The sequence below is a fragment of the Sitophilus oryzae genome, unplaced genomic scaffold, assembly GCF_002938485.1.
Source record: "Sitophilus oryzae breed Bouriz unplaced genomic scaffold, Soryzae_2.0 scaffold_179_pilon_pilon, whole genome shotgun sequence".
Classification (NCBI taxonomy): Eukaryota; Metazoa; Arthropoda; class Insecta; order Coleoptera; family Curculionidae; genus Sitophilus; species Sitophilus oryzae.
In genome coordinates, this window is record NW_022146501.1 from 459302 (window position 1) to 473858 (window position 14557).

At 30.8% G+C, this 14557-nt stretch overlaps 1 protein-coding gene across 1 annotated transcript in view; it reads left to right on the forward strand.

Moving 5' to 3' along the window:
• Positions 1-14557, forward strand: part of LOC115882824 — a 131383-nt gene that overhangs the window by 13406 nt on the left and 103420 nt on the right. Inside the window, 1 exon segment of the mRNA XM_030901070.1 lies at positions 7266-7333. Within this exon segment, the coding sequence (XP_030756930.1) occupies positions 7266-7333 (68 nt within the window).

Genomic DNA, 14557 nt, shown 5'->3' on the forward strand with positions numbered 1-14557 from the left:
TACTATAGTCTGCCCAACTAGAGGATTCCTGATAGTAACACGCACCAGAAGATGGTTACGCAAAGCGTTTTCTTTCATGAGCTTTTCTGCGACCGACACGTGATGTTATTTCTCTTAATTCTGTTAACTAGGTTGCTCCATTGCTTCTCCAAGTACCAAGGTTTACAATTTTACTCATAGCAGGTTTCGCTTCCATATGACGAGAGAATATCTAAGTAAGTCTTGCAGTGGGCATCTACAAAAAGACGTCACAAACTTCCCTAAAATTAAAGAATGCATAGAGAAGCTGAATAAATTAGGCAAAGAGAACAAAGTCCTCCTACACTGGGTGCCTGCTCACCAAGGGATAGAAGGCAATGAAAAAGCAAATAATCTAGTTAGGAAAGGAGCGAACACTCCACTAACTGGACCAGAACCGTTCTGCTTTCCAAGTGGTAACCAACTCAAGGCGGAACTCAAGAACTTGGAAGATTCCATCCGCAACCTGGCGGCGTCGCTCTTATCCTTATTCTGTATCTGTTGTTTTCGTGGCCGATGTCAAGATCGGATCTAATTGGGTCGGGCTTGAGATGGATCTGATAGATACGGATGCTGTGCCGGTGGAAATTTCTTGACGTAAAGAGAGAAATATTGCTTTTTTAGTTGGCTCTAGTATTGATTGGGTATCGAGTTTGTGGTTAATAAAGTAAAAAACCAAGCCAATTAAAAGACTGATGGATTTTTTAACCATGCTGATGTTGATATTTAGATATTAGAATATACAGAAGATGTATGTGGCAGTAAGTGAAGTCTTGATTGTTACAGTGATCAGAAAATTACAATTCTTTAAATTAACAAGTTAATTGCTTTGTATTAAAGCTTTTTTGAAAGCTTTGAATGGTAAATAGGTAAATAACCAAGTGTATTTGTCGAATTCATGCATCTTTCTTCTTCTCCTTGTTCTTCTTTCTCTTCGTCTCATTTTCCTTATTGTTGTAGAGCGTTACAGCTTGTAGTTCTTCAGGGTTATTAGCAACTAGAACTATGTCATCTGCGAATCTTAGATGGTTAAGATATTCTCCATCTATTTTTAATCTTTTGTTGGTGTTCTTTTGACTAATCCTTATTTAAATGTATTTTTTTTCTATAACTTCATATAAAATTTTCATTAACAGCGTTTGCTTATTAAAGTTATACAGTGTAAGTCGTAAAAATATTTTAATACGTTTGATACTACGCAGCGACGACAAAAATAAATTAGACTAAAATTAAAGTTTATTTTAGACATACCCGAACGTTATTCCGAAAGTTTATATCCATATCAAAGCTAATACGTCAGCCAGGCAAGGCCCTCTAGCGACCAAGTCGACAACAACGACCTCACTTTTGCAGCTAATGCGAGCCGAGGGAACTTCTTTACTAACTTTCGGGATTAAATCAGGGCCGTACTGTTTTACAGCCCCGGGTCTATTTTGACCTATAAAAAGATTTAACCCGACTTTTCTACCTGTTTTACGGTATTTGAGTTCGTAGACTCAAGTTTTATAGTTAATTAGTTGACCAAGGAAATAGTTGTACTGTCTACAAATTTGTTTGTGTTAAAGTTAAAGTGAAAAAATTATATTTCTGTGTTATTAACTGATTATTCGTTTATTTGTTTTATGACGGTGAGTATTAAATTTTTGTGGATTACTAAACAGGAAAATTAATATACGAGATAAATTCCGTCAGTAGTAAAGGGTGTATTTCTGTAGTAAATTTTTCCAATTGTAATATATTCCAATTGTTTCCAATTTCCATGTAAGTTCTATTTGTAATTTTAATGACGTAATTTTTTTTTGAATTATATGATGCTTGGTTAGATCTTTTATTATTTGTATATTTTTGTGCTTTTGTTTGTTTTTATGGTTCCGTACCCAAAGGGTAAAAACGGGAACCCTATTACTAATCCCGTCCGTCTCTCACAAAGGTCTATTCAATGCCGTCTCTAATAGAACAGCCTTGCGGCGAGATTTATGACGTCACGCTAGTTAGATACTACGGATTAATAAATATGTTGTAGAATACATGGAAAACATAATTATTCTTCAGATTTTTGGTTTGTATTTTAAAAATTATATAGTTCACATGAAATATACATAATATACAGTTAATAACTACAACATATATACCTATTTATAGTAATAAATACTTTGGCAAATAAACTATGAACCATACAAATGCAGCAAATGTTTTACAATATACAAATAATGTATTACATAAGATATCTATTTATAGTAATACTTTGGCAAATAAACTATGAACCATACAAATGCAGCAAATGTTTTACAATATACAAATACTGTATTACATAAGATATTGGGGTAAAATGTAAGTATATTTTGAATTTTGGGGTTTGAAATCGATCTAATTTAACAAAAAAACATTCAATATCTACTAATAGTGATGTATTATTATTTGTATTCACAAAATTTATATGTATATTTTGGTAAGTATCAATGTTTGAAAAATTATATTTTACAAATAATACAGTATCATCTAAGTAAAAAGGCGTCAGCGATAGCTATGAAATGAAGATAGCTGGCATTTTATATAAAATTATTTCTAGTCTTTGATTTTTGTGCCTAAAAAGATTAAGTTTCATTTAAGCTTATTTTTGTTTGTTTGCAACGTTTTGCTAACGAGGTTTTTCATCAGTGTTAAGTCATATGAAAAATAGTGTCGATTATAATCCAAAAAATTACATATGAAATATTCACACCACATAATGTTTACTGTAATTAATTAACTAATATAAACTTATCAAAAGATGACCACATATTTTTTAGAATTATTATTCTTAACAGTAAAACTATCTACATTGACTATGGAGACTATGGAGTACGCAGTAAACATTATGTGGTGCGTGGTGTGAATATTTTATATGTAATTTTTTGGATTATATTCGACACTATTTTTTTCATATGACACAACACTGATAAAGGCTATAATGTTAGCTGAAACGTTTTTTTAAACCAAATAAAATAATGAAAACCAAATGAAAACTTAATCAGCGTTTTTCCCTGAACCTAAATCCCAAGAAAATCAAAAAATTTAGAATATTTAGAACAAGGTTCAAGAATATCAAATTTTCCAAGATTGTAAAATTCTAGTTAATTTTTTTATGTGTACAATTATTTAGGGAATGTCATCGATGTTCATTTCCAAGCCAACTAGACGCCGATTTTTTTTCGATGATACGGTATAATTCTTAAATAAAATGTAAATAACATTCGACCAATTAAAACAAAGAAATATAAATTTCTTAGTATTTTAGTAACGCCTTTATTCTTAAAACTTAATTTTGTATTGCAAATATACCAATTTTATTGTTATTTTATTCATATTGTATTCAGCCATCACTTAAATATTTGATATTAATTTGGTATTATAAATAATCGACACTATTCAGTAAAAATTACTGAACAAATAGGTATATGTTATGCTTGACAACTTGACATACATTATATATTATCAAACAAAAACACATTCTTCTTTTAAACTTTATCATTCTTGTCTTTACAAAAATCTTTTTTAATTTTGAACTCAAAATAATAATCTTTTTCATGATCTTTAATACACATATTCTTTATTTTTCCCTAGATCATAATACCTACTTACGTGTTTATCTTACGTGTTTGAATCTATCGAAGCTGAACCAACAACACTTGGAGTGGAGATTCCACAATATGAATAAAATAAACATAATTGTCCAGTTTTCTTTTATACCATTCTGGGAGAATATTATTTTTTTAAAAATTTATTAAAGATATTTTCAATAGAATTGTCTTGATTTATAACTCGTACCCACTTTTCTTGCTCTTCCGGATACTTTAAGCTGCCTAGTATAACTATCCTTTCCACCAGGAACACAATAAAGATGAGGCATAGCACCAAAAACACAATCCACTTAAGCTTTTTTGATGAATTGTTGAGTCTTAAAAAACACACACAAAAATCACGATAAATAAAAAATTTATGGGCACTTTTAGGTTAAAGCACTTAACAAAACGTGTAATATTTCGTGTTTTTTTATGAGAAACAGATTGACCATCATAGTAACCATATATCTGGTAGTATTTTATGTCACTTAAACACCAAAATAATTAGTTTTTTGCACTACAATAACAAATAATACCAAAAATCAACCGACAAAATATGAATACAGAATCTAACCCAATATCTAAGTATGTACAGCTGATGAAGTAAACAAAAGTCCGCCCGTAGGCTGATCTTTTATAGAGGGCATTGGTCTATCTTATGAACCGTTATAGCTAGACAGTTCAAATTTTTAGAGATAATGTATCTATGTATGTTGCCGCTATAAGAACAAATACTAAAAACAGAAATAAATAAATGTTTATAAATAAAAAAGTACTTTCACTAAACATTATCTTTTAAGTAAGAATTTTACATAGAATCTTTCAAGTCCTCGGTGGCCGCGTAGTTAAAGCGTTAGGACTTTACGCTGCTATGACATTGGAGCCATAGTAAAGGTGTCGTTAGAGGGCGCGTGGTTCGCCGAGCCCGAAACAACAAATACGCGTTACGCGCCGTGTGAATGGTTTGGTTTGAAAAATTGCTTTTTATTCAAAATCTGAGCTAAATAGGTTTAGGAAACCCTAATATACGTAGTTTGAAAGGGCATTTGAATCTGCTTCGACTTATTTTAAAAAATACAGAGTGTTGTATTGGAAATATCAAAGTTTTTATGTAAAAGAAATACTTAAACTAGATTGGCAATTTTTGATACTCCTGTATACATTAAATGAAGCAATCAAATTTTTCAGTAAAGTTTATTTCTTTGTCTTAAAAGTAAGCACAAGAATTAATTCTGAAAAGTAATGTACAGGGGTGTTACGGTTTAAAATTTCACCGTAACTTATTTTACTTATTTTGCTTATTTTTAGGAATAAAACTAAAACTTACTTGAATAACTTGAATAATAACGTTTAATTAGCTTACTTCTTAACTGTACATATAACTTCTAATAATATCTTATCTATTAAGTCTCTTCACTACAACAATTTCTTGGGATGGAGTTGTCTCCGATAACTGTAATATAAAACCTCATTAATAAAATATCAATTTGTCTGTTTAAAACCTGCCTTTCTTTCTACAGTGGTTACTAATTCTTTATTTAGACTTATGCTTGTGTTAGGATATTTTCTTGGCATATTTCTTCGGAGGATTCTTGAACATAGACTTGATATGATTATCTTTTGTCTGTTTCAACGCAACAAGTGGGAATGTTGGGTCTACAATATACATATGGGTTAAGGATTTTATTATGTATTTTTCCTGTGTGTAATCAATTGATTTTACCTGATTATAGTTGATTTTTCCCTAAATTTCATCTTGTTTATATTACGATTTACAGACTGACGTTTCAATTGTTTGTTAGCTGATCGTGTGACACCGGCGTTGAAGGTTGACAGATGGATCTTTGTAAATTGGGTTTTCGATCTTTTAAGTATGATCGGAAAGTGTATTGATAATTTTCCGAAGATATCATGTTCGTATAGGGATTATTATAATTTTATTATGATGTAATAAAGTGTTTCACTCAATCCGTATGCATTAAATAAAATTGTATGTCAAATTTTATTTTGGGTCTTTTGTTTTACTGGTTGCCAGTGTTGGCTTTTGGGTTGGTATCTTGGAGTCCAGCGTCTTTATCAAATTTTGCAAACACGCTTCCTTTTTCGACTTTGAACCATCTTGGTGAAAGCAGGGGAAGCCTTCTGATCTCTGTCGAAAATAAAAGAAAGAAATTCTAGTGAAATTTTGGCTGGTCGCCGTTCCATATTGGGATTGTTCAGTAGAATTACGGTCTTGGAATTCATTGAGGGTCGAGAAGACCGATTGGCAAGAAATTGGCTTGGCCTGTGTAGTTGGAGTTCCGGGGAAAACCTTGAAAAGGGATATCTTTGTTGGTTGGGTAAGAGACATTCTTAGGTGTAAGGTTCTCTTCTACAACTATTTATTTTAGAGGACAGGAGCTGTAGATGGGTGCGTGGACGTACTGGGATGAGTACGAGGACAGTTAAGGAACCCTTTTCCATGGAGTAACATGCGTTGAGACGCCATCTTGTCTTGGAAGGTCCGCATGGTGGAAAGGTATTTTACTATGTCCAAACTAGAACGTGTCACTAAAGTAGATCATATTTTAGGGTTCTTGTTTCTTGGCTATTACTTCTTAGTGATGATTACGGTTTAGCTTAAGATTTTTATCAATTTTTTTTTGTACTGGATTTGGTACTGCAACTAATGCCATTGTGACGTGAATGCCACTGTGACGAGGAATGCCACTGTGACACTGAAGACCGGCAATCTGGATTTTCTCATGGACTGACTGGAACGACCACTGGATGACAGATAAGACTTTAATCATCTCTTATTTTATTGCGTTTATGATTGATTAAAATTTATTACATTAAATATACGATCGTATGTGAACTTGGTATACCAGGGGATTTTTACATCTAAATTTCATTTTATTCTTTATAGACATTTAATCATAATCACAAAATACGCATCAGGGTTGTTCACAGTTTAGTCACAACAATATTTTGTGATACAATTCATGATTTAATTTATTTTACGGATAGTTAATTTTTACTAGTACCTATATATATATTTCATTATTTCGTATTTAAATATTTGCTACATTTTATGATAGATCTTGACAATTTGTTTTAACTTTAAATTTAGTATTTATTAAACGAATCCAGTACATTTTAGACTTTTCAATCAGTACACTTTTTCCATACACCTCCCTTTTGATATCCCTTGTTCTGTGCATATATTTTACTTAATTATTTACTGAGCTAGCTGGAACCTATTTGTAACGGAACCTGGTGAACCTGAGTTCCCATTATAAACTTTTTCGCCCAAGGTGGCGTTATAGGGTGTTGACAATCTTTTTTTATTATAATATGCATATTATATATAAAATCTCTTTAAATATCTCAAAAACCAAAGATTGTAAACCCATATTTGACCCTTGTAATAAATGCCGTATTTTGCATCGACGGATCCAAATATGAAATAAAATACCGGGTGTTCCATATCATATATCTGATAACGGCATTACAGCAATCGAAACTTTATACCTAACTGTGAAAAAAAAAAACATTTATTTAACACACTGTAAACCATCTCCTTTTATCTACATAAATTAAATATTCACTCGCATTCAACGCCTTCAATTCTCTCACTCTTCCCTTTTGTTCTGTTTGTTTCAGGAAGCGGGCCTGCTATCGTTGCGTCGTGATCCACGAGAAACACGAGAATGTCCTGCAGTATAAGGAAAGTAAGTAATCATGTCTGGATGAATAATTTAGTGGCGGCTGTCGACGATGATGTTATCGCCTGGGGAGTGTTTTTAACGGGTTTATTGGGCAGAAGATTTGGCGATTCTTGTTACGTCCTCGGCGCGCTTATTACTTATTTAGGCGGCGAAGGGTCCTTTCGTGTTCAGCATTTTAGTTGTCGCTTCTGACAGGGCACTCAAAGAGAAAACTTAAAGTGTCTTCTATGATAAAAAGAACACTAGAGTTTCACTAGATTTATAAACAATTTATTTATTTTTCTTTTTTTAATCTTAAACCGCCGTCGTGAGACCACAAGGACCCAACCTTATCTTGAATGAACCGTGGAGTAATGGAGAAACAACTAATTTTTCTGACCGAAATCATTGTTCTGATAAGAAAGCTTCAAAAGGTATAAACATTGACAGCAACAATGTCTAACTTAAGTGAACATATACTATATTGACATCGGTCAATACTGTTTAATGCCGGTTTCACATCTTTGTCGTAACCTTTGAATAAGAAGACTAAGGAAGGAGCATAATGCTATCCATATATTCATGCATGGTGGGCGGAAAAGCCACCATAAAAGCTCTCTAGGGTGGGGATCCTTGACAGTTCTGTTTGACGATTTATTTGACACATTTGAATTTGATTTGAAATTTTGTGGATTTGTCAGTCTTTACGAAGCTTATTTTATGTTATTTATTATTTATTCTACTACTGATAGTTGTATAAAGGTAGTAAATCTAGATGGAAATTGTGGCAGAACTTAAATTAACAGTGACACTATCGCGATTTATCGAAAAAGACTCTAAAATAGTTGGTTGTGTAGCGTGCGGTAGATCTCGGCAAAAAATTGAGTGAAATAATGGAACAACTTTTCGCTAGTAAGTGACTATATAATATACATAGGTGTAGTAAACCGATCATTTATGAAATTCACTTAAATTAACTAAATTATATATTTTTCTTGCATTTTAGCTTTTATTTATTACTTGTCAAAGATTAGATGTCAAAGAATTTAGATACGTTAATTTGACTTACCTGCTTTAGTAGCGTATCGGATGTTTGTGTTAATAAATACTTATTATAACTTATCTATTTTTATTAGAATTATATATTTTTATAACAATTTTAATAACTACCAACATTTATTCACAACGTAAAATAAACCAACAAATTATAGGTCTACCCTACATCATAGTTTTATATTTTTTAAATAAAATTAGAACGACACTGATAAACCGGAATTTAAGTCGGCCATATTTGAGGCCCATCGCGGTGTACCTAAGATTTTTGATATGCTCCTTCCTTAGTCTTCTTATTCAAAGGTCGTAACATATAAAACTCTAGCTTTCACTTAGAGCAATTATTAAATACTGCCGCGACCTAGCTTTGGGGGTCTTTGTTAGGTTCGCTTAAGTTCAAATTCTCTCTTTAGAATATACAGTTGACGGTTGGAAGCTTTGGTGTTATAACAGCCAAATAAAACACTAATTCACCACAATAGACTAAAACATATTACTTTGGTGTTTCACTAACAATGTTAGCATCATCAGCAAGTGATTAAAAGTAAACTAATATCTACAAATTTACCGTTTATGTATAAAAAATTTCGTGTAAAGATTGTAATCAGTAATATGTTTTTTTAAAGATGTACCAAATTTTTAAAGAGTACAGATACTAATATTGTCGATATAATTCGTTTATTTCATTAAAAAATAAAAAAAAAACTGTTTAAATATTTGTTAAAGAGGATCAATTAATATGATTCCAGTATTCAAACTACATTAACTGACTGTTTGCGTTGATTAATAATAATTGCTCCAAATACTAAAAAACTGAATTTTGTATGGGCATTAGACAGTGTGATAAAAAGTAACACCTTAAAAATGATATTTCATTTTTTAATAAATGCTTATTTATAACAACAGAGACTTTAATTTGATAACTTATTATTATATTGATTTCTGACTCAAATCCACATTTATTTATAATAATTTAATAACGAACACAATTAAGTATGTAATTAATTAGTATATGGGCGCAAATAATGGTGTTATATTTAATTAATGGTATACTCTTTTATAAAGATTTAAATAGTTTTCTTTTTGCATACAAATGGGCTAGTAATATTATCGTTTTGCTAAAAACGATAATATTACTAGTCTGTACATTTTGTACATTTGTTGCTTTAAAAACAATCTAAAATGTCAATATTCCATGGATATATTGATAAATGAGGTCTAAATTATAAGAAATTGCATTTTCTACGAAAACTTGAAGGGATAGGTAAAAAATGGTATAATACAATTTGATAGACAATTTAATTGTGCATCTGATTCTCCTAAAATATATAGGGCATTCCATTTAAATTAAAGAAGTTATTGCCGTTTGAAGCTAATAATTATTTAAAATAAATTTTTAGACACTCTGTAAATAAACTTCATTAAATATTTAGTATTAAAAACATTGATACCCTTGGAGAAATGAAGCTTTAAAATTTTTACTGCAATTTCACAAAATTGAAAATATTTCAAAAACGGTAAGGTTTAAGTATAATAAACCTTAATCAAATTTACCTTTATTTTAATCGTGGAAACTAAAAATGTAATAATATACAGGGTGTTCCATTTAAAAAAATACAACTTTGATATTTTTTATTTATTTGGGACACTCTGTATCTTGTAAAAATATTTTTAAATTGTAGCTCTAATAGTCCTTCAACGAACCCAAAACTTACAATTTGTAAAAATCTCATCGTTTAGCTACAATACTCCGTGTCGTATGTGGTGAACAACCCTGAATAGTCTATTTTTCAAATTCTTAGATTCTAGTTTCGGTGATGAGCTAGCCCAATTTTTAGAATAGAAAGAGTATTATTTATATGAATGAAGTAACGAATATTTCATTAATAACTAGCAATAATAAAACTATCAATACTTAAGAAGTACATAAGGAGTATTGAAAGACTAATTCGTATTTCAGTAGATCCAAACGAAGCAGTTATTCACGCGAAATTGACCTTAATAGTCAGTTTTCCTCCACTATTCGCCAGGAAAAATATAGGAAAACTTGGATTCCGCTGCAGTAATTAAGTTTGCCGAAAATATTACCTTCGTAAAAGTTTGATAATTTCCCGGCATGCAAGCCGTCCATTAATCACATCGTTCCGAACAACCTGTAGAATATTAGATTTTGGAGTTTATAGAATTTTTGAGAGCTAGACATATGTATGTTTCATAATTAAAGCAAATAAAAATGCTGTTATTTTTAATGATGGATGTGCCTTAATAATGATATAAATAAATTCTAATAGCAAACTGTCCATTAGCAAACCGGCAAGCTGGTGCTCTAGTAAACTGTGTCTTTGGGCAATAAATATTAACTATAAACTGTGCTCTGGGTCTACTCTTAATTTTCCCTCGGTTTTTCCTCCGCTTAACTTAAAAAAAAACACAAAAAACATGTAGTATCACAGTCCAAAATGCAAAGTAGTTATCATTTTTGTTTGACATAATTTGACACAAATTATATCCTATAATTTGCCATATCTCAGAAATCTGAAGTCGAGAGAAACCCGCTTATTTAAAAATAAACATATTTCTTCCAAAAAAAGTCGAAAAGATTTAGTTTTAAGACACCCTGTATACATACATAAAATAATTATCGATTTTTAAAATATTATTCATAAACTAGGGAGAGGGAAATCAGACGACGAACGGATATTGTAAATAATGTTATGTAATAGATTTTAGACTACCGTTCGAGACGCGTTGATGTTATTTCGGTTGGTAAATTTAGGTTATTGTGACAAAGAATGTTATTAAAGGTAAAGTAAACGTTTCCTCATTATTTAACTAATGTTAACTAAATTATATATTTAGTTTTCTGTTGAAATATTTTGTGCTAAAGGGTTTCCTTATTTATTTGATTTGACAATTAAAATTAATAGAATATCCTAGCAACAGCTTACTTTGTATCTATAGAGAAAGCCTAATATTTAGCTTATAAAACGATCAACTTTTGATTTCTAACCCAATTTCTCTTGACGGAAGATAAAATGAAAGGCCAAAAATAACATCTCTCGCAAATTTTTAAGTATAATTACTGGAAAAGTCAAAAGTTTGATAACTTTTTCTACTAACTAAAAATGTCTACCACTAATTTTAACGTTCTGAATTCTTACATTGAAATTAAAGGAACAAAGTAAATAAAAAAAAGTAAAACATACACATTTTGAAATAAGAGTATCAAAGCATCATAATTTACACAAAATAACCTGAAAAGTGTTTGCCATAACAATGCTTCCTAACAATCCGTTTTTGATTGCAGCACCGAAATATAAATGAAAAAATAAAAAAGGAAATTTGCAAGTAATATTTATCCGTTCATACCCATCGCGTATACAAGGCAAACGGCATTGTAAAATTGAAAAATTCATTGCATTGCCGGCCTTTGGCTTTGCCAATGTTTGTAGATGCGCCGTTCAATAGGTATTAGTCGGTAACCGGCACGGCAATAATAAAAAAGGAGACGGTTTTCCGCTGAAAAATTCGGCTTCGGCCTAATGCCGCAGAACGAATCCATTGTCCGGCGAATGTAAACAGCGTTGCATTTAAGCCTTTGTTTTGCAATTTAATTTAGTCAATTTTGCGCGGCGGCGACGCTGGATTTAGTTTGCCGAATCAAATTGGACAAACAAAAATGTTTTATTAATTATTTTTTCTACGTTATAAAATAAAAAGCTATGAACGTTATTTTATATAAAATTTTTTGATTGTTGTTTTCCGTTTATATTTTTTCAATTAGTTTTAACCACAGAGTTTATTTATGCTTTTTATATTATTTTTATTTTATTAGTTCTGGCACACGTTTTTCAAATTTTCAGGTTACCATATGGAAATAAAATATTTTCTGCTTTCTTTATTGGAGTATCGTTTTTATTTATCTTAATTATTATTGTGTACCGAATAATATCAAATTTTTGAAATACCGTAAATTAATTTCTAAAATTATTATTTAAGAAGATATACAGGGTGTGTCTTAAATAAGTGTAAATATTTACAGGGCTGGTAGCTCTCGATAAAAGAAACATATTTTTTTTTCACCGTTAGTTATTTTACTTTAAAAATTCAAAAAAAATGATTTTTTGCTTAAATTTTGGGAACCACTGGATCTTTTCTGGATTTACTTTCTTGCAAATTTAACCTACTACCAGTGTTGCAATATTATCAAGAAATTATGTTTTTACCTAAAAACTAAAAAATTGTCATAAGAAAAAGGGAAAAAACTCATAAGCCTGTTTCTGGGGTTGAAATATACTAGGTACCACTCAAAATATTTGCACTTATTTAAGACACCCTGTATAAAAAGAAAATCTAAATAACCGAATAAAAAGTTGGTCAGAAACTTATTTTTTAATAAATTAGGTTTAGAACTAATAAGTAAAGTATTTTACGTTAACATCTCCTTTTTTCAATATTTTTTATATGTTTTTAATATTTTACTTATGTTTTGTTCATTAAAATCACAGAAGCGATAACCATACATTAGTAACTACAGATGCTTGAGCAATACATTTATTTTTATTAGACTGTATTAAAAAAAGCCTCTTTTATTTCTCGTTTAGAGACTACCTAGACCCTTAAATGTTCGAATTAATGAATAACATAAAGATTATTTAAGAAAGGGCGATTTTCGCAAATCTAAAGCCGCGTCCAAGCTACTCGAACAAAATGTCCGCGAACATATATAATTAAACAGATACTAAGTGAAAATTGTGAGATAGGTAGATTTATAAATAATAAAGCCAACAAGTACAGCTAGCTTAGGCCTTAGTTAATTAGTTAGTTAGGCCTTACTTAATTAGCCAGAGCGTGCGTCTGCCTATGCTAGAGCGCGCGCGTTCTTTTTTCCGACGGATGTCGGTACATCAAAAGGAGCGAACGGCGTGCATTTCGGCGGACATTGTACCGGACACTTGGAAGGGTCTCATTTAATTTCGGGCGTCCATCTGTGATTTTTATTTTTTACCGAGTATTCGACAATGGAGGACGCAGTTATTGACTGGGATCGTGAAAAACATTTACAACTAATTTGTTTACACAAAGAAAAGATTTTATAATTTTATTGTGGGTTGAGTGTGAATAGCTATGTAGCTAGACTTCGTCCATATAATTTCATTTTTGTTAATAAAGACCTTTATGATTATTTTTATTAAAAACCGGAATTATTATGGGATTCTGAAATTAAAAATTACTACTTAATAGGAAGTTTGACACCGGAAATGAAATTTTACCATTACATTTTTCGAAATAAATATACCGGGTGTTTCTGAAAAGTGGTTCACTTCTATGACTTTTTTAATTTTTTAGATAAAAAACGAGATTTGGTATGTTAGTATAGGACATATAAATCAGGATTGATCGACGTTTTCATTTATTTTCGGTCACTACCTATTTCACCGGAAATGACAACAACTTTTGATTTAAATGGTACCCTCGGTATTTTTTTACCATATATGATAGAAAATGACATTCTAAATAGAATGATATATTATATGTCAACTTTTGACATTTTCTATTTAAAAATGGCTATAAATAAACGTAACGACAAGTTTACTCCAAATACTTTCTACTTACAAATAATAATAAGTATGTGGTACCAAATTATTCGTAAAAAATGCTTTTTCCAAATATGCTGAGCCAGCCTCGTACCATTTGAAAAATTTGCATCTTTTAGGCGGTCATGAAAGGATACAAAAAAAATTACACGATCAAATATATGTTTCCAAAGTTCTTTGATTACAAATTAATAGTTTTAACACAGTCTTGGCACTCTAGACTGAAATTTAAAATGCTATTTTTATTTAATTGGAATTGTCTAAAATTGACGTATGGTATGTCATTCTATTCAGAATGTCATTTTCTATCACAAATAAAGTAAAAAAGTACTTAGGATACAATCTAAAAATACAAAGTTGTAGTCATTTCCGGTGAAACAGGAAGCGACCGAAGGTAATTTAATACGTCAATCAATCCCGATTTATGTCATATACTAACAAACCAAATTTCGTTGTATTATCTGAAAAATAAAAAGTAAAAAGTGAGCCCCTTTTGAGAAACACCTGGTAGAATCGGCTGAAAATGAATACAGGTCTTAAAAATACACTATAACGAATAATCTACCAAAAGACCCCTGTGACCCTTCGCCTGCTAAAT